General features: G+C 56.9%; 1 protein-coding gene across 1 annotated transcript in view; it reads right to left on the bottom strand.

Moving 5' to 3' along the window:
- Positions 1–7,101: 7,101 nt before the first annotated feature.
- Positions 7,102–24,024, bottom strand: part of LOC148812651 (phosphatidylserine lipase ABHD16A-like) — a 105,378-nt gene continuing 88,455 nt past the window's right edge. The window contains exons 15-20 of the mRNA XM_088908608.1: positions 23,119–23,175; positions 21,847–21,909; positions 20,712–20,788; positions 14,928–15,026; positions 14,777–14,823; positions 7,102–7,833 (exon numbers count right to left, since the gene is read on the bottom strand). Of these exons, the coding sequence (XP_088764734.1) occupies positions 7,750–7,833; positions 14,777–14,823; positions 14,928–15,026; positions 20,712–20,788; positions 21,847–21,909; positions 23,119–23,175 (427 nt within the window). The 3' untranslated portion in view covers positions 7,102–7,749. The remainder of the gene's footprint in view (positions 7,834–14,776; positions 14,824–14,927; positions 15,027–20,711; positions 20,789–21,846; positions 21,910–23,118; positions 23,176–24,024) is intronic.

Raw genomic sequence — 24,024 nt, 5'->3', positions numbered from 1 at the left:
TGGATGGGCAGGAGACGCTCTCCGACAGTTCCAGCAGGAGGAGACGGCCCCGTCACCCCCAGAGTGTAGACAGACAGGAGCCCAGAGTCAGAGGAAGGGCTGGAGTCTGGATGGGCAGGAGACTCTCTCCGACAGTTCCAGCAGGAGGAGACGGCCCCGTCACCCCCAGAGTGTCGACAGACAGGAGCCCAGAGTCAGAGGAAGGGCTGGAGTCTGGATGGGCAGGAGACTCTCTCCGACAGTTCCAGCAGGAGGAGACGGCCCCGTCACCCCCAGAGTGTAGACAGACAGGAGCCCAGAGTCAGAGGAAGGGCTGGAGTCTGGATGGGCAGGAGACTCTCTCCGACAGTTCAGCAGGAGGAGAAGGCCCTGTCACCCCCAGAGTGTAGACAGACAGGAGCCCAGAGTCAGAGGAAGGGCTGGAGTCTGGATGGGCAGGAGACTCTCTCCGACAGTTCAGCAGGAGGAGAAGGCCCCGTCACCCCCAGAGTGTCGACAGACAGGAGCCAAGCGTCAGAGGAAGGGCTGGAGTCTGGATGGGCAGGAGACGCTCTCCGACAGTTCCAGCAGGAGGAGACGGCCCCGTCACCCCCAGAGTGTCGACAGACAGGAGCCCAGAGTCAGAGGAAGGGCTGGAGTCGGGATGGGCAGGAGACGCTCTCCGACAGTTCCAGCAGGAGGAGACGGCCCCGTCACCCCCAGAGTGTCGACAGACAGGAGCCCAGAGTCAGAGGAAGGGCTGGAGTCGGGATGGGCAGGAGACGCTCTCCGACAGTTCCAGCAGGAGGAGACGGCCCCGTCACCCCCAGAGTGTCGACAGACAGGAGCCCAGAGTCAGAGGAAGGGCTGGAGTCTGGATGGGCAGGAGACTCTCTCCGACAGTTCCAGCAGGAGGAGACGGCCCCGTCACCCCCAGAGTGTCGACAGACAGGAGCCCAGAGTCAGAGGAAGGGCTGGAGTCGGGATGGGCAGGAGACTCTCTCCGACAGTTCCAGCAGGAGGAGAAGGCCCCGTCACCCCCAGAGTGTCGACAGACAGGAGCCCAGAGTCAGAGGAAGGGCTGGAGTCTGGATGGGCAGGAGACGCTCTCCGACAGTTCCAGCAGGAGGAGACGGCCCCGTCACCCCCAGAGTGTCGACAGACAGGAGCCCAGAGTCAGAGGAAGGGCTGGAGTCGGGATGGGCAGGAGACGCTCTCCGACAGTTCCAGCAGGAGGAGAAGGGCCCTGTCACCCCCAGAGTGTAGACAGACAGGAGCCCAGAGTCAGAGGAAGGGCTGGAGTCGGGATGGGCAGGAGACTCTCTCCGACAGTTCCAGCAGGAGGAGACGGCCCCGTCACCCCCAGAGTGTCGACAGACAGGAGCCCAGAGTCAGAGGAAGGGCTGGAGTCTGGATGGGCAGGAGACTCTCTCCGACAGTTCCAGCAGGAGGAGACGGCCCCGTCACCCCCAGAGTGTAGACAGACAGGAGCCCAGAGTCAGAGGAAGGGCTGGAGTCTGGATGGGCAGGAGACTCTCTCCGACAGTTCCAGCAGGAGGAGACGGCCCCGTCACCCCCAGAGTGTAGACAGACAGGAGCCCAGAGTCAGAGGAAGGGCTGGAGTCTGGATGGGCAGGAGACTCTCTCCGACAGTTCCAGCAGGAGGAGACGGCCCCGTCACCCCCAGAGTGTCGACAGACAGGAGCCCAGAGTCAGAGGAAGGGCTGGAGTCTGGATGGGCAGGAGACGCTCTCCGACAGTTCCAGCAGGAGGAGACGGCCCCGTCACCCCCAGAGTGTCGACAGACAGGAGCCCAGCGTCAGAGGAAGGGCTGGAGTCTGGATGGGCAGGAGACGCTCTCCGACAGTTCCAGCAGGAGGAGACGGCCCCGTCACCCCCAGAGTGTAGACAGACAGGAGCCCAGAGTCAGAGGAAGGGCTGGAGTCTGGATGGGCAGGAGACTCTCTCCGACAGTTCCAGCAGGAGGAGACGGCCCCGTCACCCCCAGAGTGTCGACAGACAGGAGCCCAGAGTCAGAGGAAGGGCTGGAGTCGGGATGGGCAGGAGACGCTCTCCGACAGTTCCAGCAGGAGGAGACGGCCCCGTCACCCCCAGAGTGTCGACAGACAGGAGCCCAGAGTCAGAGGAAGGGCTGGAGTCTGGATGGGCAGGAGACTCTCTCCGACAGTTCCAGCAGGAGGAGACGGCCCCGTCACCCCCAGAGTGTCGACAGACAGGAGCCCAGAGTCAGAGGAAGGGCTGGAGTCGGGATGGGCAGGAGACGCTCTCTGACAGTTCCAGCAGGAGGAGAAGGGCCCTGTCACCCCCAGAGTGTAGACAGACAGGAGCCCAGAGTCAGAGGAAGGGCTGGAGTCGGGATGGGCAGGAGACTCTCTCCGACAGTTCCAGCAGGAGGAGAAGGCCCCGTCACCCCCAGAGTGTCGACAGACAGGAGCCCAGAGTCAGAGGAAGGGCTGGAGTCTGGATGGGCAGGAGACTCTCTCCGACAGTTCCAGCAGGAGGAGACGGCCCTGTCACCCCCAGAGTGTAGACAGACAGGAGCCCAGAGTCAGAGGAAGGGCTGGAGTCTGGATGGGCAGGAGACTCTCTCCGACAGTTCCAGCAGGAGGAGACGGCCCCGTCACCCCCAGAGTGTAGACAGACAGGAGCCCAGAGTCAGAGGAAGGGCTGGAGTCTGGATGGGCAGGAGACGCTCTCCGACAGTTCCAGCAGGAGGAGACGGCCCCGTCACCCCCAGAGTGTCGACAGACAGGAGCCCAGAGTCAGAGGAAGGGCTGGAGTCTGGATGGGCAGGAGACTCTCTCCGACAGTTCCAGCAGGAGGAGACGGCCCCGTCACCCCCAGAGTGTCGACAGACAGGAGCCCAGCGTCAGAGGAAGGGCTGGAGTCTGGATGGGCAGGAGACGCTCTCCGACAGTTCAGCAGGAGGAGAAGGCCCCGTCACCCCCAGAGTGTCGACAGACAGGAGCCCAGAGTCAGAGGAAGGGCTGGAGTCTGGATGGGCAGGAGACGCTCTCCGACAGTTCCAGCAGGAAGAGACGGCCCCGTCACCCCCAGAGTGTAGACAGACAGGAGCCCAGAGTCAGAGGAAGGGCTGGAGTCTGGATGGGCAGGAGACGCTCTCCGACAGTTCCAGCAGGAGGAGACGGCCCTGTCACCCCCAGAGTGTAGACAGACAGGAGCCCAGAGTCAGAGGAAGGGCTGGAGTCTGGATGGGCAGGAGACGCTCTCCGACAGTTCCAGCAGGAAGAGACGGCCCCGTCACCCCCAGAGTGTAGACAGACAGGAGCCCAGAGTCAGAGGAAGGGCTGGAGTCTGGATGGGCAGGAGACGCTCTCCGACAGTTCCAGCAGGAGGAGACGGCCCCGTCACCCCCAGAGTGTAGACAGACAGGAGCCCAGAGTCAGAGGAAGGGCTGGAGTCTGGATGGGCAGGAGACTCTCTCCGACAGTTCCAGCAGGAGGAGACGACCCCGTCACCCCCAGAGTGTAGACAGACAGGAGCCCAGAGTCAGAGGAAGGGCTGGAGTCGGGATGGGCAGGAGACGCTCTCCGACAGTTCCAGCAGGAGGAGAAGGGCCCTGTCACCCCCAGAGTGTCGACAGACAGGAGCCCAGAGTCAGAGGAAGGGCTGGAGTCTGGATGGGCAGGAGACTCTCTCCGACAGTTCCAGCAGGAGGAGACGGCCCCGTCACCCCCAGAGTGTCGACAGACAGGAGCCCAGAGTCAGAGGAAGGGCTGGAGTCGGGATGGGCAGGAGACTCTCTCCGACAGTTCCAGCAGGAGGAGAAGGCCCCGTCACCCCCAGAGTGTAGACAGACAGGAGCCCAGAGTCAGAGGAAGGGCTGGAGTCTGGATGGGCAGGAGACGCTCTCCGACAGTTCCAGCAGGAGGAGAAGGGCCCCGTCACCCCCAGAGTGTAGACAGACAGGAGCCCAGAGTCAGAGGAAGGGCTGGAGTCTGGATGGGCAGGAGACGCTCTCCGACAGTTCCAGCAGGAGGAGACGGCCCCGTCACCCCCAGAGTGTAGACAGACAGGAGCCCAGAGTCAGAGGAAGGGCTGGAGTCTGGATGGGCAGGAGACTCTCTCCGACAGTTCCAGCAGGAGGAGACGGCCCCGTCACCCCCAGAGTGTCGACAGACAGGAGCCCAGAGTCAGAGGAAGGGCTGGAGTCTGGATGGGCAGGAGACTCTCTCCGACAGTTCCAGCAGGAGGAGACGGCCCCGTCACCCCCAGAGTGTAGACAGACAGGAGCCCAGAGTCAGAGGAAGGGCTGGAGTCTGGATGGGCAGGAGACGCTCTCCGACAGTTCCAGCAGGAGGAGACGGCCCCGTCACCCCCAGAGTGTAGACAGACAGGAGCCCAGAGTCAGAGGAAGGGCTGGAGTCTGGATGGGCAGGAGACTCTCTCCGACAGTTCCAGCAGGAGGAGACGGCCCCGTCACCCCCAGAGTGTAGACAGACAGGAGCCCAGAGTCAGAGGAAGGGCTGGAGTCTGGATGGGCAGGAGACGCTCTCCGACAGTTCCAGCAGGAGGAGACGGCCCCGTCACCCCCAGAGTGTAGACAGACAGGAGCCCAGAGTCAGAGGAAGGGCTGGAGTCTGGATGGGCAGGAGACGCTCTCCGACAGTTCCAGCAGGAGGAGAAGGGCCCTGTCACCCCCAGAGTGTAGACAGACAGGAGCCCAGAGTCAGAGGAAGGGCTGGAGTCTGGATGGGCAGGAGACGCTCTCCGACAGTTCCAGCAGGAGGAGACGGCCCCGTCACCCCCAGAGTGTCGACAGACAGGAGCCCAGAGTCAGAGGAAGGGCTGGAGTCTGGCTGGGCAGGAGACGCTCTCCGACAGTTCCAGCAGGAGGAGAAGGCCCCGTCACCCCCAGAATGTAGACAGACAGGAGTCCAGAGTCAGAGGAACGGAGGCTGGGAGATGGGGAGCAGGGCGACAGTGACTCAGACGGAGCCGGAGGGGCCGAGCCACACAGAGCAGGAGGATTCTGACACCTGACTGGCAGCCAGGGCAGGGACTCCAGGACAGGAGTGATGTGGTCTCCTGCACTCGAGCTGGTGTGGATCCTGGACAGACTGGAGTTTACAGAAGTTATCCAGTGCTTTAACTGGGTGGCCTCTATGCACTAAAGGCATCTTTATGAACACAGACACTCTAACAATCGGACAACAGCAGGCTGGAGTCTAGAACATCTTGGCTTCAGCCCACTCAGCAGTGGGCGTAACGAGACTATGGATGGACACCATGTATCTGAACAAGGAAAATCCAGAGTTTTCACTGACCAAGTCCCATGTTCTGTGTAGGATCCTGGTGACGTGTAGAAAAAAACTGAATCACTTGTTGGGATATCTGTAAAGTTGTCTTTCTGTTCGCTGGGAGAGCTCCGTGAAGTTGCCCCCCTACAGACAGCACAAACGATGAAACCCCCCTCCGTCGTCAGTGCTGCGTTTGTGCCGGTCTCGCTCGCGAGATATAGCGCCTTGTCTCTCGGGTGTTCCTGTGACCATGCACAGCAACTCCGGCCCCCAGTGACCCCAGTCTGCCCAGTTCAGGCGCTCTGTTACCGGTGCGAGAGGAACAGCTCTGTAGCTGTGGTCCTCTGTGTGCCCGGGTGGGGGGCGGTGGATTCTGTGTTTAATATCGGTGTCTTCTGCGCCTCTGTGTGAGCAGGAAGATCTCGTACCCTGATCAGAAGAGCTGCGGGTGTCGTCTCTCGGGTGATCCAGTGACCCCAGTCTGCCCAGTTCAGGCGCTCTGTTACCGGTGCGAGAGGAACAGCTCTGTAGCTGTGGTCCTCTGTGTGCCCGGGTGGGGGGCGGTGGATTCTGTGTTTAATATCGGTGTCTTCTGCGCCTCTGTGTGAGCAGGAAGATCTCGTACCCTGATCAGAAGAGCTGCGGGTGTCGTCTCTCGGGTGATCCAGTGACCCCAGTCTGCCCAGTTCAGGCGCTCTGTTACCGGTGCGAGAGGAACAGCTCTGTAGCTGTGGTCCTCTGTGTGCCCGGGTGGGGGGCGGTGGATTCTGTGTTTAATATCGGTGTCTTCTGCGCCTCTGTGTGAGCAGGAAGATCTCGTACCCTGATCAGAAGAGCTGCGGGTGTCGTCTCTCGGGTGATCCAGTGACCCCAGTCTGCCCAGTTCAGGCGCTCTGTTACCGGTGCGAGAGGAACAGCTCTGTAGCTGTGGTCCTCTGTGTGCCCGGGTGGGGGGCGGTGGATTCTGTGTTTAATATCGGTGTCTTCTGCGCCTCTGTGTGAGCAGGAAGATCTCGTACCCTGATCAGAAGAGCTGCGGGTGTCGTCTCTCGGGTGATCCAGTGACCCCAGTCTGCCCAGTTCAGGCGCTCTGTTACCGGTGCGAGAGGAACAGCTCTGTAGCTGTGGTCCTCTGTGTGCCCGGGTGGGGGGCGGTGGATTCTGTGTTTAATATCGGTGTCTTCTGCGCCTCTGTGTGAGCAGGAAGATCTCGTACCCTGATCAGAAGAGCTGCGGGTGTCGTCTCTCGGGTGATCCAGTGACCCCAGTCTGCCCAGTTCAGGCGCTCTGTTACCGGTGCGAGAGGAACAGCTCTGTAGCTGTGGTCCTCTGTGTGCCCGGGTGGGGGGCGGTGGATTCTGTGTTTAATATCGGTGTCTTCTGCGCCTCTGTGTGAGCAGGAAGATCACGTACCCTGATCAGAAGAGCTGCGGGTGTCGTCTCTCGGGTGATCCAGTGACCCCAGTCTGCCCAGTTCAGGCGCTCTGTTACCGGTGCGAGAGGAACAGCTCTGTAGCTGTGGTCCTCTGTGTGCCCGGGTGGGGGGCGGTGGATTCTGTGTTTAATATCGGTGTCTTCTGCGCCTCTGTGTGAGCAGGAAGATCACGTACCCTGATCAGAAGAGCTGCGGGTGTCGTCTCAAAACACGAGCAAACAACTGCATGTTCTCACCCAGAGCCTCGTAGCGGTCTGCTTTTTTATAAATCTGAAGAAGTGATCAGTGTCTCACTGTCTCCTTCAGTAAACAGGCGCACTGAGGGACAAAGACTCGAACCTGCAGCTTCACGAGGTGTGGGCCCCTCCCTGCAGCGCTCGCGTGAATAACGACAGCAGACAGAAGGAGAGACGACTCTTTACTGCAGCTTCGCTGTACAGGTAGATCAGTGCCGGCCCGGCCCGGTTCGGCCCACCCCCCACATTCAGGCCTGGCAGAACCCACTTCCTGTATCAGCCGTCCAGTCACAGGTCGAACCCGGGTTCGGACGGGCACGCAGGCTCGTCCGCCAAAAACTAACCCGAATAAAAGCTGCCAGTGTTTCCCTGGGGCAGAATAAATACAAGGTTCCCCCCCACTTTCTGTTCCCCCACTTCCTGCTTCCTGTTGCCCACTTCCTGCTTCCTGTTGCCCCACTTCCTGCTCCCCCACTTCCTGCTTCCTGTTGCCCACTTCCTGCTCCCCCACTTCCTGCTTCCTGATGCCCACTTCCTGCTCCCCCACTTCCTGCTTCCTGTTCCCGAACTTCCTGCTCCCCTCTTCCTGCTCCCTGTTCCCCACTGCAGACTCCATCTTCCCATCGGTGTCGCTGGGGGAGAGCCCGCAGAGTCCAGGCAGCTGCTTCCAAAATCGCTCTGGCGCCGGCGCCGGGTTCGACCCCGCGGAGTCGCACAGAGAGGGCCGAGGCGCTGCGCTGGGGCGCGCCCTGCCGCGGGGGCGAGGAGCGGGGAGCCCCCCCCACCCCCCCGCCAGGGTCCCCGCCGATCTGGGGCGCTACAGCCTGGCGGGCAGCTGGAACTCGGAGGGCGGGAGGGGGGTGCAGTGCGTGGTGTCGAAGTTGCGCATGTGCCTGCGGGCCTGCAGGGGGAGACAGAGAGACAGGGGGCATCACCGGAGACGGCAGTCCGCTCGCCCCCTCACGGTCCCGGGCTCAGAGGCGCCCCGCCGCTGTGGGGCTCGTACCAGGGCGCCACACGGCGCAGCTAACCTCTGTGCTGACACCCCTGCACTGGCTTCCCGCTTGCTATTGAAATTCCCAGTGTGTGAGTGTGTGTCTCAGTGTCTGTGTGGCAGTGTGTGTGTGTGTCAGTGTCTGTGTCAGTGTGCATGTGTGTGTGTGTGTCTCAGTGTCTGTGCCACTGTGTGTGTGTCTCAGTGTCTGTGCCAGTGTGTCAGTGTGTGTGTCTCAGTGTCTGTGTCTGTGTGCGTGTGTGTCTCAGTGTCTGTGCCACTGTGTCAGTGTGCGTGTGTGTGTGTCTCAGTGTCTGTGTCTGTGTGCATGTGTGTGTGTGTCTCAGTGTCTGTGCCAGTGTGTCAGTGTGCGTGTGTGTCTCAGTGTCTGTGTCAGTGTGTCAGTGTGTGTGTGTTTCAGTGTCTGTGCCAGTGTGTCAGTGTGCGTGTCTCAGTGTCTGTGTCAGTGTGCGAGTGTCTCAGTGTCTGTGTCAGTGTGTGTGTGTGTGTGTCTCAGTGTCTGTGCCACTGTGTCAGTGTGTGTGTGTGTGTGTGTGTCTCAGTGTCTGTGTCAGTGTGTGTGTGTCTCAGTGTCTGTGCCAGTGTGTCAGTGTGTGTGTCTCAGTGTCTGTGTCAGTGTGCATGTGTGTGTGTGTCTCAGTGTCTGTGTGCATGTGTGTGTGTGTCTCAGTGTCTGTGTCTGTGTGCATGTGTGTGTGTCTCAGTGTCTGTGCCACTGTGTGTGTCTCAGTGTCTATGCCAGTGTGTCAGTGTGTGTGTCTCAGTGTCTGTGTCTGTGTGCATGTCTCAGTGTCTGTGCCACTGTGTCAGTGTGCGTGTGTGTGTGTCTCAGTGTCTGTGTCTGTGTGCGTGTGTGTCTCAGTGTCTGTGTCAGTGTGTGTGTGTCTCAGTGTCTGTGCCACTGTGTCAGTGTGCGTGTGTGTCTCAGTGTCTGTGTCTGTGTGTGTCTCAGTGTCTGTGCCAGTGTGTGTGTGTCTCAGTGTCTGTGCCACTGTGTCAGTGTGCGTGTGTGTCTCAGTGTCTGTGTCAGTGTGCGTGTGTCTCAGTGTCTGTGCCACTGTGTCAGTGTGCGTGTGTGTCTCAGTGTCTGTGTCTGAGTGTCTCAGTGTCTGTGCCAGTGTGTCAGTGTGTCAGTGTGTGTCTCAGTGTCTGTCAGTGTGCGAGTGTCTCAGTGTCTGTGCCAGTGTGTCAGTGTGTCAGTGTGTGTCTCAGTGTCTGTGTCAGTGTGTCAGTGTGCGTGTGTGTCTCAGTGTCTGTGCCAGTGTGCCACTGTGTGTGTGTGTCTCAGTCTGTCTGTGTCAGTGTGCGAGTGTCTCAGTGTCTGTGCCAGTGTGTCAGTGTGCGTGTGTGTCTCAGTGTCTGTGTCAGTGTGCCACTGTGCGTGTGTGTCTCAGTGTCTGTGTCAGTGTGTCAGTGTGCGTGTGTGTCTCAGTGTCTGTGCCAGTGTGCCACTGTGTGTGTGTGTCTCAGTCTGTGTCTGTGTCAGTGTGCGAGTGTCTCAGTGTCTGTGCCAGTGTGTCAGTGTGTCAGTGTGTGTCTCAGTGTCTGTGTCAGTGTGTCAGTGTGCGTGTGTGTCTCAGTGTCTGTGCCAGTGTGCCACTGTGTGTGTGTGTCTCAGTCTGTCTGTGTCAGTGTGCGAGTGTCTCAGTGTCTGTGCCAGTGTGTCAGTGTGCGTGTGTGTCTCAGTGTCTGTGTCAGTGTGCCACTGTGCGTGTGTGTCTCAGTGTCTGTGTCAGTGTGTCAGTGTGCGTGTGTGTCTCAGTGTCTGTGCCAGTGTGCCACTGTGTGTGTGTGTCTCAGTCTGTGTCTGTGTCAGTGTGCGAGTGTCTCAGTGTCTGTGCCAGTGTGTCAGTGTGTGTCTCAGTGTCTGTGTCAGTGTGCGTGTGTGTCTCAGTGTCTGTGTCAGTGTGTCAGTGTGTGTGTGTGTCTCAGTGTCTGTGTCAGTGTGTGTGTGTCTCAGTGTCTGTGCCACTGTGTCAGTGTGTGTGTCAGTGTGCGAGTGTCTCAGTGTCTGTGTCAGTGTGTGTGTGTCTCAGTGTCTGTGCCACTGTGTCAGTGTGCGTGTGTCTCAGTGTCTGTGTCAGTGTGCGTGTGTGTCAGTGTCTGTGCCACTGTGCCAGTGTGTGTGTGTGTCTCAGTGTCTGTGCCACTGTGTCAGTGTGTGTGTGTGTCTCAGTGTCTGTGTCAGTGTGCGTGTGTCTCAGTGTCTGTGCCACTGTGTCAGTGTGCGTGTGTGTGTCTCAGTGTCTGTGCCACTGTGTCAGTGTGCGTGTGTGTCTCAGTGTCTGTGCCACTGTGTCAGTGTGTCTCAGTGTCTGTGCCACTGTGTCAGTGTGCGTGTGTCTCAGTGTCTGTGTCAGTGTGCGTGTGTGTGTGTCAGTGTCTGTGCCACTGTGCCAGTGTGTGTGTGTGTCTCAGTGTCTGTGCCACTGTGTCAGTGTGTGTGTGTCTCAGTGTCTGTGTCTCAGTGTCTGTGTCAGTGTGCGTGTGTCTCAGTGTCTGTGCCACTGTGTCAGTGTGCGTGTGTCTCAGTGTCTGTGCCAGTGTGTGTGTGTGTGTGTGTGCGCGCGTGCGTGTGTGTCTCAGTGTCTGTGTGTGTGTGTCTCAGTGTCTGTGCCAGTGTGCCAGTGTGTGTGTGTGTCAGTGTCTGTGTGTCTCAGTGTCTGTGCCAGTGTGTGTGTGTGTGTGTGTCTCAGTGTCTGTGCCAGTGTGTCAGTGTGTGTCTCAGTGTCTGTGTCTGTGTGCGTGTGTGTGTGTGTGTGTGTCTCAGTGTCTGTGCCACTGTGTGTGTGTGTCTCAGTCTGTGTCTGTGTCAGTGTGCGAGTGTCTCAGTGTCTGTGCCACTGTGTCAGTGTGCGTGTGTGTGTCTCAGTGTCTGTGTCAGTGTGCGAGTGTCTCAGTGTCTGTGCCAGTGTGTCAGTGTGCGTGTGTGTCTCAGTGTCTGTGTCAGTGTGCGTGTGTCTCAGTGTCTGTGCCACTGTGTCAGTGTGCGTGTGTGTGTCTCAGTGTCTGTGTCAGTGTGTCAGTGTGCGAGTGTCTCAGTGTCTGTGCCAGTGTGTCAGTGTGCGTGTGTGTCTCAGTGTCTGTGTCAGTGTGCGTGTGTCTCAGTGTCTGTGCCACTGTGTCAGTGTGCGTGTGTGTGTCTCAGTGTCTGTGTCAGTGTGTCAGTGTGCGAGTGTCTCAGTGTCTGTGCCACTGTGTCAGTGTGCGTGTGTGTGTCTCAGTGTCTGTGCCACTGTGTCAGTGTGCGTGTGTGTCTCAGTGTCTGTGTCTGAGTGTCTCAGTGTCTGTGTCAGTGTGTCAGTGTGCGTGTGTGTCTCAGTGTCTGTGTCAGTGTGTGTGTGTGTGTGGTGTGTCTCAGTGTCTGTGTCAGTGTGTCAGTGTGTGTGTGTGTGTTTCAGTGTCTGTGTCAGTGTGCGTGTGTGTCTCAGTGTCTGTGCCACTGTGTCAGTGTGCGTGTGTGTCAGTGTGTGTGTGTGTCTCAGTGTCTGTGTCAGTGTGCGTGTGTCTCAGTGTCTGTGCCAGTGTGTCAGTGTGCGTGTGTGTCAGTGTGTGTGTGTGTCTCAGTCTGTCTGTGTCAGTGTGCGAGTGTCTCAGTGTCTGTGCCAGTGTGTCAGTGTGCGTGTGTGTCTCAGTGTCTGTGTCAGTGTGTCAGTGTGTGTGTGTGTGTCTCAGTGTCTGTGTCTGTGTGCGTGTGTGTGTGTGTGTGTCTCAGTGTCTGTGCCACTGTGTGTGTGTGTCTCAGTCTGTGTCTGTGTCAGTGTGCATGTGTGTGTGTCTCAGTGTCTGTGCCACTGTGTGTGTCTCAGTGTCTATGCCAGTGTGTCAGTGTGTGTGTCTCAGTGTCTGTGTCTGTGTGCATGTCTCAGTGTCTGTGCCACTGTGTCAGTGTGCGTGTGTGTGTGTCTCAGTGTCTGTGTCTGTGTGCGTGTGTGTCTCAGTGTCTGTGTCAGTGTGTGTGTGTCTCAGTGTCTGTGCCACTGTGTCAGTGTGCGTGTGTGTCTCAGTGTCTGTGTCTGTGTGTGTCTCAGTGTCTGTGCCAGTGTGTGTGTGTCTCAGTGTCTGTGCCACTGTGTCAGTGTGCGTGTGTGTCTCAGTGTCTGTGTCAGTGTGCGTGTGTCTCAGTGTCTGTGCCACTGTGTCAGTGTGCGTGTGTGTCTCAGTGTCTGTGTCTGAGTGTCTCAGTGTCTGTGCCAGTGTGTCAGTGTGTCAGTGTGTGTCTCAGTGTCTGTCAGTGTGCGAGTGTCTCAGTGTCTGTGCCAGTGTGTCAGTGTGTCAGTGTGTGTCTCAGTGTCTGTGTCAGTGTGTCAGTGTGCGTGTGTGTCTCAGTGTCTGTGCCAGTGTGCCACTGTGTGTGTGTGTCTCAGTCTGTCTGTGTCAGTGTGCGAGTGTCTCAGTGTCTGTGCCAGTGTGTCAGTGTGCGTGTGTGTCTCAGTGTCTGTGTCAGTGTGCCACTGTGCGTGTGTGTCTCAGTGTCTGTGTCAGTGTGTCAGTGTGCGTGTGTGTCTCAGTGTCTGTGCCAGTGTGCCACTGTGTGTGTGTGTCTCAGTCTGTGTCTGTGTCAGTGTGCGAGTGTCTCAGTGTCTGTGCCAGTGTGTCAGTGTGTCAGTGTGTGTCTCAGTGTCTGTGTCAGTGTGCGTGTGTGTCTCAGTGTCTGTGTCAGTGTGTCAGTGTGTGTGTGTGTCTCAGTGTCTGTGTCAGTGTGTGTGTGTCTCAGTGTCTGTGCCACTGTGTCAGTGTGTGTGTCAGTGTGCGAGTGTCTCAGTGTCTGTGTCAGTGTGCGTGTGTCTCAGTGTCTGTGCCACTGTGTCAGTGTGCGTGTGTCTCAGTGTCTGTGTCAGTGTGCGTGTGTGTCAGTGTCTGTGCCACTGTGTCAGTGTGTGTGTGTCTCAGTGTCTGTGCCACTGTGTCAGTGTGCGTGTGTCTCAGTGTCTGTGTCAGTGTGCGTGTGTGTCAGTGTCTGTGCCACTGTGCCAGTGTGTGTGTGTGTCTCAGTGTCTGTGCCACTGTGTCAGTGTGTGTGTGTGTCTCAGTGTCTGTGTCAGTGTGCGTGTGTCTCAGTGTCTGTGCCACTGTGTCAGTGTGCGTGTGTGTGTCTCAGTGTCTGTGCCACTGTGTCAGTGTGCGTGTGTGTCTCAGTGTCTGTGCCACTGTGTCAGTGTGTCTCAGTGTCTGTGCCACTGTGTCAGTGTGCGTGTGTCTCAGTGTCTGTGTCAGTGTGCGTGTGTGTGTGTCAGTGTCTGTGCCACTGTGCCAGTGTGTGTGTGTGTCTCAGTGTCTGTGCCACTGTGTCAGTGTGTGTGTGTCTCAGTGTCTGTGTCTCAGTGTCTGTGTCAGTGTGCGTGTGTCTCAGTGTCTGTGCCACTGTGTCAGTGTGCGTGTGTCTCAGTGTCTGTGCCAGTGTGTGTGTGTGTGTGTGTGCGCGCGTGCGTGTGTGTCTCAGTGTCTGTGTGTGTGTGTCTCAGTGTCTGTGCCAGTGTGCCAGTGTGTGTGTGTGTCAGTGTCTGTGTGTCTCAGTGTCTGTGCCAGTGTGTGTGTGTGTGTGTGTCTCAGTGTCTGTGCCAGTGTGTCAGTGTGTGTCTCAGTGTCTGTGTCTGTGTGCGTGTGTGTGTGTGTGTGTGTCTCAGTGTCTGTGCCACTGTGTGTGTGTGTCTCAGTCTGTGTCTGTGTCAGTGTGCGAGTGTCTCAGTGTCTGTGCCACTGTGTCAGTGTGCGTGTGTGTGTCTCAGTGTCTGTGTCAGTGTGCGAGTGTGCGTGTGTGTCTCAGTGTCTGTGTCAGTGTGCGTGTGTCTCAGTGTCTGTGCCACTGTGTCAGTGTGCGTGTGTGTGTCTCAGTGTCTGTGTCAGTGTCTCAGTGTCTGTGCCAGTGTGTCAGTGTGCGTGTGTGTCTCAGTGTCTGTGTCAGTGTGCGTGTGTCTCAGTGTCTGTGCCACTGTGTCAGTGTGCGTGTGTGTGTCTCAGTGTCTGTGTCAGTGTGTCAGTGTGCGAGTGTCTCAGTGTCTGTGCCAGTGTGCCACTGTGTGTGTGTGTCTCAGTCTGTGTCTGTGTCAGTGTGCGAGTGTCTCAGTGTCTGTGCCACTGTGTCAGTGTGCGTGTGTGTGTCTCAGTGTCTGTGCCACTGTGTCAGTGTGTGTGTGTGTCTCAGTCTGTGTCTGTGTCAGTGTGCGAGTGTCTCAGTGTCTGTGCCACTGTGTCAGTGTGCGTGTGTGTGTCTCAGTGTCTGTGTCAGTGTGTCAGTGTGCGTGTGTGTCTCAGTGTCTGTGTCAGTGTGCGTGTGTCTCAGTGTCTGTGCCACTGTGTCAGTGTGCGTGTGTGTGTCTCAGTGTCTGTGTCAGTGTGTCAGTGTGCGAGTGTCTCAGTGTCTGTGCCAGTGTGTCAGTGTGCGTGTGTGTCTCAGTGTCTGTGTCAGTGTGCGTGTGTCTCAGTGTCTGTGCCACTGTGTCAGTGTGCGTGTGTGTGTCTCAGTGTCTGTGTCAGTGTGTCAGTGTGCGAGTGTCTCAGTGTCTGTGCCACTGTGTCAGTGTGCGTGTGTCTCAGTGTCTGTGCCACTGTGTCAGTGTGCGTGTGTGTCTCAGTGTCTGTGTCTGAGTGTCTCAGTGTCTGTGCCAGTGTGTCAGTGTGCGTGTGTCTCAGTGTCTGTGCCACTGTGTCAGTGTGCGTGTGTGTCTCAGTGTCTGTGTCTGAGTGTCTCAGTGTCTGTGCCAGTGTGTCAGTGTGCGTGTGTCTCAGTGTCTGTGCCAGTGTGTGTGTGTGTGTGTGTCTCAGTGTCTGTGTGTGAGTGTGTGTGTTACCCTGCCTTGTGTCCTGCTGAGAATCTGCCGTTACTCACCAGGAAGAGAGCCAGCTGTCTCCGTCCCTCTGCGCTCATGTCCTCTCCTGGAACACAGACAAGAGTCTTCATCCTGACCCCCTTCCCACTGGAGTCACCCCGAACCCCGAACCCCGAACCCCAGCCGGTCCGACAGGAGGAACACACTCACCGACAGCCCAGGGGAACTCAGCAGGACGGTCTGTCCGGTAGGACTGCAGTACAGAGGAGCACCAGTCATCGTCCACCTCATAGCGGCTGTACAGAGCAGCTGAGCAGGACAGAGAGAGGACAGAGTGACTGCAGACACACGACACACAACACACAACACACAACACACAACACACAACACAGAGGAGCACCAGTCATCGTCCACCTCATAGCGGCTGTACAGAGCAGCTGAGCAGGACAGAGAGAGGACAGAGTGACTGCAGACACACAACACACAACACACAGCACACAACACACAACACAGAGGAGCTCCAGTCATCGTCCACCTCATAGAGGCTGTACAGAGCAGCTGAGCAGGACAGAGAGAGGACAGAGTGACTGCAGACACACAACACACAACACACAGCACACAACACACAACACAGAGGAGCTCCAGTCATCGTCCACCTCATAGCGGCTGTACAGAGCAGCTGAGCAGGACAGAGAGAGGACAGAGTGACTGCAGACACACAACACACAACACACAACACAGAGGAGCTCCAGTCATCGTCCAGCTCATAGCAGCTGTACAGAGCAGCTGAGCAGGACAGAGAGAGGACAGAGTGACTGCAGACACACAACACACAACACACAACACACAACACAGAGGAGCTCCAGTCATCGTCCAGCTCATAGCGGCTGTACAGAGCAGCTGAGCAGGACAGAGAGAGGACAGAGTGACTGCAGACACACAACACACAACACACAGCACACAACACACAACACAGAGGAGCTCCAGTCATCGTCCACCTCATAGCGGCTGTACAGAGCAGCTGGGCAGGACAGAGAGAGGACAGAGTGACTGCAGACACACAACACACAACACAGAGGAGCTCCAGTCATCGTCCAGCTCATAGCGGCTGTACAGAGCAGCTGGACAGGACAGAGAGAGGACAGAGTGACTGCAGACACACAACACACAGCACACAACACACAACACAGAGGAGCTCCAGTCATCGTCCAGCTCATAGCAGCTGTACAGAGCAGCTGGACAGGACAGAGAGAGGACAGAGTGACTGCAGACACACAACACACAACACACAACACACAACACACAACACACAACACAGAGGAGCTCCAGTCATCGTCCAGCTCATAGCAGCTGTACAGAGCAGCTGGACAGGACAGAGAGAGGACAGAGTGACTGCAGACACACAACACACAACACACAACACAGAGGAGCTCCAGTCATCGTCCAGCTCATAGCGGCTGTACAGGACAGAGAGAGGACAGAGTGACTGCAGACACACAACACACAACACACAACACAGAGGAGCTCCAGTCATCGTCCAGCTCATAGCGGCTGTACAGAGCAGCTGGGCAGGACAGAGAGAGGACAGAGTGACTGCAGACACACAACACACAACACAGAGGAGCTCCAGTCATCGTCCAGCTCATAGCGGCTGTACAGAGCAGCTGAGCAGGACAGAGTGACTGCAGACACACAACACACAACACACAACACACAACACACAACACAGAGGAGCTCCAGTCATCGTCCACCTCATAGCGGCTGTACAGAGCAGCTGGACAGGACAGAGAGAGGACAGAGTGACTGCAGACACACAACACACAACACACAGCACACAACACACAACACAGAGGAGCTCCAGTCATCGTCCACCTCATAGCGGCTGTACAGAGCAGCTGAGCAGGACAGAGAGAGGACAGAGTGACTGCAGACACACAACACACAACACACAACACACAACACACAACACAGAGGAGCTCCAGTCATCGTCCACCTCATAGCGGCTGTACAGAGCAGCTGAGCAGGACAGAGAGAGGACAGAGTGACTGCAGACACACAACACACAACACACAACACACAACACACAACACAGAGGAGCTCCAGTCATCGTCCAGCTCATAGCAGCTGTACAGAGCAGCTGAGCAGGACAGAGAGAGGACAGAGTGACTGCAGACACACAACACACAACACACAACACACAACACAGAGGAGCTCCAGTCATCGTCCAGCTCATAGCGGCTGTACAGAGCAGCTGAGCAGGACAGAGAGAGGACAGAGTGACTGCAGACACACAACACACAACACACAGCACACAACACACAACACAGAGGAGCTCCAGTCATCGTCCACCTCATAGCGGCTGTACAGAGCAGCTGGGCAGGACAGAGAGAGGACAGAGTGACTGCAGACACACAACACACAACACAGAGGAGCTCCAGTCATCGTCCAGCTCATAGCGGCTGTACAGAGCAGCTGGACAGGACAGAGAGAGGACAGAGTGACTGCAGACACACAACACACAACACACAACACACAACACAGAGGAGCTCCAGTCATCGTCCAGCTCATAGCAGCTGTACAGAGCAGCTGGACAGGACAGAGAGAGGACAGAGTGACTGCAGACACACAACACACAACACACAACACACAACACAGAGGAGCTCCAGTCATCGTCCAGCTCATAGCAGCTGTACAGAGCAGCTGGACAGGACAGAGAGAGGACAGAGTGACTGCAGACACACAACACACAACACACAACACAGAGGAGCTCCAGTCATCGTCCAGCTCATAGCGGCTGTACAGGACAGAGAGAGGACAGAGTGACTGCAGACACACAACACACAACACACAACACACAACACACAACACAGAGGAGCTCCAGTCATCGTCCAGCTCATAGCGGCTGTACAGAGCAGCTGGGCAGGACAGAGAGAGGACAGAGTGACTGCAGACACACAACACACAACACACAACACACAACACAGAGGAGCTCCAGTCATCGTCCACCTCATAGCGGCTGTACAGAGCAGCTGAGCAGGACAGAGAGAGGACAGAGTGACTGCAGACACACAACACACAACACACAACACACAACACACAACACAGAGGAGCTCCAGTCATCGTCCAGCTCATAGCGGCTGTACAGAGCAGCTGAGCAGGACAGAGAGAGGACAGAGTGACTGCAGACACACAACACACAACACACAGCACACAACACACAACACAGAGGAGCTCCAGTCATCGTCCACCTCATAGCGGCTGTACAGAGCAGCTGGGCAGGACAGAGAGAGGACAGAGTGACTGCAGACACACAACACACAACACAGAGGAGCTCCAGTCATCGTCCAGCTCATAGCGGCTGTACAGAGCAGCTGGACAGGACAGAGAGAGGACAGAGTGACTGCAGACACACAACACACAACACACAACACACAACACAGAGGAGCTCCAGTCATCGTCCAGCTCATAGCAGCTGTACAGAGCAGCTGGACAGGACAGAGAGAGGACAGAGTGACTGCAGACACACAACACACAACACACAACACACAACACACAACACAGAGGAGCTCCAGTCATCGTCCAGCTCATAGCAGCTGTACAGAGCAGCTGGACAGGACAGAGAGAGGACAGAGTGACTGCAGACACACAACACACAACACACAACACACAACACAGAGGAGCTCCAGTCATCGTCCAGCTCATAGCGGCTGTACAGGACAGAGAGAGGACAGAGTGACTGCAGACACACAACACACAACACACAACACACAACACACAACACACAACACACAACACAGAGGAGCTCCAGTCATCGTCCAGCTCATAGCGGCTGTACAGAGCAGCTGGGCAGGACAGAGAGAGGACAGAGTGACTGCAGACACACAACACACAACACACAACACACAACACACAACACACAACACAGAGGAGCTCCAGTCATCGTCCAGCTCATAGCGGCTGTACAGAGCAGCTGGACAGGACAGAGAGAGGACAGAGTGACTGCAGACACACAACACACAACACAGAGGAGCTCCAGTCATCGTCCAGCTCATAGCGGCTGTACAGAGCAGCTGAGCAGGACAGAGTGACTGCAGACACACAACACACAACACACAACACAGAGGAGCTCCAGTCATCGTCCACCTCATAGCGACTGTACAGAGCAGCTGGACAGGACAGAGAGAGGACAGAGTGACTGCAGACACACAACACACAACACACAGCACACAACACACAACACAGAGGAGCTCCAGTCATCGTCCAGCTCATAGCGGCTGTACAGAGCAGCTGAGCAGGACAGAGAGAGGACAGAGTGACTGCAGACACACAACACACAACACACAACACACAACACACAACACACAACACAGAGGAGCTCCAGTCATCGTCCACCTCATAGCGGCTGTACAGAGCAGCTGGACAGGACAGAGAGAGGACAGAGTGACTGCAGACACACAACACACAACACACAACACACAACACACAACACAGAGGAGCTCCAGTCATCGTCCACCTCATAGCAGCTGTACAGAGCAGCTGGACAGGACAGAGAGAGGACAGAGTGACTGCAGACACACAACACACAACACACAACACAACACAGAGGAGCTCCAGTCATCGTCCACCTCATAGCGGCTGTACAGAGCAGCTGAGCAGGACAGAGAGAGGACAGAGTGACTGCAGACACACAACACACAACACACAGCACACAACACACAACACACAACACACAACACACAACACACAACACAGAGGAGCTCCAGTCATCGTCCACCTCATAGCGGCTGTACAGAGCAGCTGAGCAGGACAGAGAGAGGACAGAGTGACTGCAGACACACAACACACAACACACAGCACACAACACACAACACAGAGGAGCTCCAGTCATCGTCCAGCTCATAGCGGCTGTACAGAGCAGCTGGGCAGGACAGAGAGAGGACAGAGTGACTGCAGACACACAACACACAACACACAACACACAACACAGAGGAGCTCCAGTCATCGTCCAGCTCATAGCGGCTGTACAGAGCAGCTGGACAGGACAGAGAGAGGACAGAGTGACTGCAGACACACAACACACAACACACAACACAGAGGAGCTCCAGTCATCGTCCACCTCATAGCGGCTGTACAGAGCAGCTGAGCAGGACAGAGAGAGGACAGAGTGACTGCAGACACACAACACACAACACACAGCACACAACACACAACACAGAGGAGCTCCAGTCATCGTCCACCTCATAGCGGCTGTACAGAGCAGCTGAGCAGGACAGAGAGAGGACAGAGTGACTGCAGACACACAACACACAACACACAACACAGAGGAGCTCCAGTCATCGTCCAGCTCATAGCAGCTGTACAGAGCAGCTGAGCAGGACAGAGAGAGGACAGAGTGACTGCAGACACACAACACACAACACACAACACACAACACAGAGGAGCTCCAGTCATCGTCCAGCTCATAGCGGCTGTACAGAGCAGCTGGACAGGACAGAGAGAGGACAGAGTGACTGCAGACACACAACACACAACACAGAGGAGCTCCAGTCATCGTCCAGCTCATAGCGGCTGTACAGAGCAGCTGGGCAGGACAGAGAGAGGACAGAGTGACTGCAGACACACAACACACAACACAGAGGAGCTCCAGTCATCGTCCAGCTCATAGCGGCTGTACAGAGCAGCTGGACAGGACAGAGAGAGGACAGAGTGACTGCAGACACACAACACACAACACACAACACAGAGGAGCTCCAGTCATCGTCCACCTCATAGCGGCTGTACAGAGCAGCTGGACAGGACAGAGAGAGGACAGAGTGACTGCAGACACACAACACACAACACACAACACACAACACACAACACAGAGGAGCTCCAGTCATCGTCCACCTCATAGCGGCTGTACAGAGCAGCTGAACAGGACAGAGAGGACAGAGTCTGCAGACACACAACACACAACACACAACCCAGAGAAGCAGGACCCCAGCTCTGTCTTACCTTCCTCAACCTCGCTCCCCGAACTCAGCCACTCTCTCACAGCACGAACCCCCTCCTCCGTCAGCACCTTGGGGTACCTGTCACAGCCAGAGGTCACAAAGGGGTCCCCACCAGGCCTCCCGCCTGAACCCCACTTATCCCAGCATGAGCCAGAGAGCAGAGTCTCAGTGCGTGTCTCAGGGTGTCTGTGTGAGAGCTGTGTGTGTCTCAGTGTGTCAGGGTGTGTTGTGTGTGTCTCAGGGTGTCAGGGTGTGTGTACTGTGTGTCTCAGGGTGTCTGTGTGTGTCTCAGTGTGTCAGGGTGTGTTGTGTGTGTCTCAGGGTGTGTGTCTCAGGGTGTCAGGGTGTGTTGTGTGAGTCTCAGTGTTTGTGTCTCAGAGTGTGTATGCTGTGTGTCTCAGGGTGTGTATGCTGTGTGTCTCGGTGTCTGTGTATTGTGCTGTGTGTCTCAGTGTGTCAGGGTGTGTTGTGTGTGTCTCAGGGTGTCAGGGTGTGTGTGCTGTGTGTCTCAGGGTGTCAGGGTGTGTGTGCTGTGTGTCTCAGGGTGTCAGGGTGTGTGTGCTGTGTGTGTCTCAGGGTGTCAGGGTGTGTGTGCTGTGTGTGTCTCAGGGTGTCAGGGTGTGTGTGCTGTGTGTCTCAGGGTGTCTGTGTGTGTGCTGTGTGTCTCAGGGTGTCAGGGTGTGTTGTGTGTGTCTCAGGGTGTCAGGGTGTGTGTGCTGTGTGTCTCAGGGTGTCAGGGTGTGTGTGCTGTGTGTGTCTCAGGGTGTCAGGGTGTGTGTGCTGTGTGTGTCTCAGGGTGTCAGGGTGTGTGTGCTGTGTGTCTCAGGGTGTCTGTGTGTGTGCTGTGTGTCTCAGGGTGTCAGGGTGTGTTGTGTGTGTCTCAGGGTGTCAGGGTGTGTGTGCTGTGTGTCTCAGGGTGTCAGGGTGTGTGTGCTGTGTGTGTCTCAGGGTGTCAGGGTGTGTTGTGTGTGTCTCAGGGTGTGTGTCTCAGGGTGTCAGGGTGTGTGTTGTGTGTGTCTCAGGGTGTGTCTCAGGGTGTCTGTGTGTGTGCTGTGTGTCTCAGGGTGTCAGGGTGTGTGTTGTGTGTGTCTCAGGGTGTCTGTGTATTGTGCTGTGTGTGTCTCAGGAAGTCTCACCTGAACTGCAGGAGTCTCAGCAGCAGGTCGTTTCCTCTGTTGGACATGATGTCTTCTGGACCCCTGGAGGAGAATCAGAGCCCAGTGGGTTAGTCTAACCCTAACCCTGTCACACGCAGGGACAGGAGGAGACACAGAGGAGCTCCTGTCACACGCAGGGACAGGGGGAGACACAGAGGAGCTCCTGTCACACACAGGGACAGGAGGAGACAGAGGAGCTCCTGTCACACACAGGGACAGGAGGAGACAGAGCGGCTCCTGTCACACACAGGTACAGGAGGAGACACAGAGGAGCTCCTGTCACATGCAGGGATAGGAGGAGACAGAGCGGCTCCTGTCACACACAGGTACAGGAGGAGACACAGAGGAGCTCCTGTCACACGCAGGGACAGGGGGAGACAGAGCAGCTCCTGTCACACGCAGGGACAGGAGGAGACACAGAGTGGCTCCTGTCACACGCAGGGACAGGAGGAGACAGAGCGGCTCCTGTCACACGCAGGGACAGGAGGAGACAGAGCAGCTCCTGTCACACGCAGGGACAGGGGGAGACACAGAGGAGCTCCTGTCACACGCAGGGACAGGAGGAGACAGAGCGGCTCCTGTCACACGCAGGGACAGGAGGAGACACAGAGGAGCTCCTGTCACACACAGGTACAGGAGGAGACACAGAGCGGCTCCTGTCACACGCAGGTACAGGAGGAGACAGAGCAGCTCCTCTCACACGCAGGGACAGGGGGAGACAGAGCAGCTCCTGTCACACACAGGTACAGGAGGAGACACAGAGGAGCTCCTGTCACACGCAGGGACAGGAGGAGACACAGAGCAGCTCCTGTCACACGCAGGGACAGGAGGAGACAGAGCGGCTCCTGTCACACGCAGGGACAGGAGGAGACAGAGCAGCTCCTGTCACACGCAGGGACAGGAGGAGACACAGAGTGGCTCCTGTCACACACAGGTACAGGAGGAGACACAGAGCAGCTCCTGTCACACGCAGGGACAGGAGGAGACAGAGTGGCTCCTGTCACACGCAGGGACAGGAGGAGACAGAGTGGCTCCTGTCACACGCAGGGACAGGAGGAGACACAGCCACAGAGAAGCTCCTGTCACATGCAGGTACAGGAGGAGACACAGCCACAGAGGAGCTCCTGTCACATGCAGGTACAGGAGGAGACACAGAGGAGCTCCTCTCACACGCAGGGACGGGAGGAGACACAGAGCGGCTCCTGTCACACGCAGGGGCAAGAGGAGACACAGAAGGACAGTTTCACTCACGTAGTCGTGATGATCTCATCTCTCGTTCTGCGAATGAGCAAAACTGGACCCTGATACCTGCAGAGGACAAGATACAGATCTTACAAACCACACAGGGACAGAGCAGAGTGACAACCCGCAGTATCGATCACAGGGACAGAGCAGTGTGACAACCCGCAGTATCGATCACAGGGACAGAGCAGTGTGACAACCCGCAGTATCGATCACAGGGACAGAGCAGTGTGACAACCCGCAGTATCAATCACAGGGACAGAGCAGTGTGACAACCCGCAGTATCGATCACAGGGACAGAGCAGAGCAGAGTGACAACCCGCAGTATCGATCACAGGGACAGAGCAGTGTGACAACCCGCAGTATCGATCACAGGGACAGAGCAGTGTGACAACCCGCAGTATCGATCACAGGGACAGAGCAGAGTGACAACCCGCAGTATCGATCACAGGGACAGAGCAGTGTGACAACCCGCAGTATCGATCACAGGGACAGAGCAGTGTGACAACCCGCAGTATCGATCACAGGGACAGAGCAGTGTGACAACCCGCAGTATCGATCACAGGGACAGAGCAGAGTGACAACCCGCAGTATCGATCACAGGGACAGAGCAGAGCAGTGTGACAACCCGCAGTATCGATCACAGGGACAGAGCAGTGTGACAACCCGCAGTATCGATCACAGGGACAGAGCAGTGTGACAACCCGCATTATCGATCACAGGGACAGAGCAGAGCAGTGTGACAACCCGCAGTATCGATCACAGGGACAGAGCAGTGTGACAACCCGCAGTATCGATCACAGGGACAGAGCAGAGTGACAACCCGCAGTATCGATCACAGGGACAGAGCAGAGCAGTGTGACAACCCGCAGTATCGATCACAGGGACAGAGCAGTGTGACAACCCGCAGTATCG

The sequence above is a fragment of the Atractosteus spatula genome (genome assembly GCF_055471065.1).
Source record: "Atractosteus spatula isolate fAtrSpa1 chromosome 10 unlocalized genomic scaffold, fAtrSpa1.hap1 SUPER_10_unloc_2, whole genome shotgun sequence".
Taxonomy (NCBI): domain Eukaryota; kingdom Metazoa; phylum Chordata; class Actinopteri; order Semionotiformes; family Lepisosteidae; genus Atractosteus; species Atractosteus spatula.
This window is presented reverse-complemented; position numbering and strand designations above follow the sequence as displayed.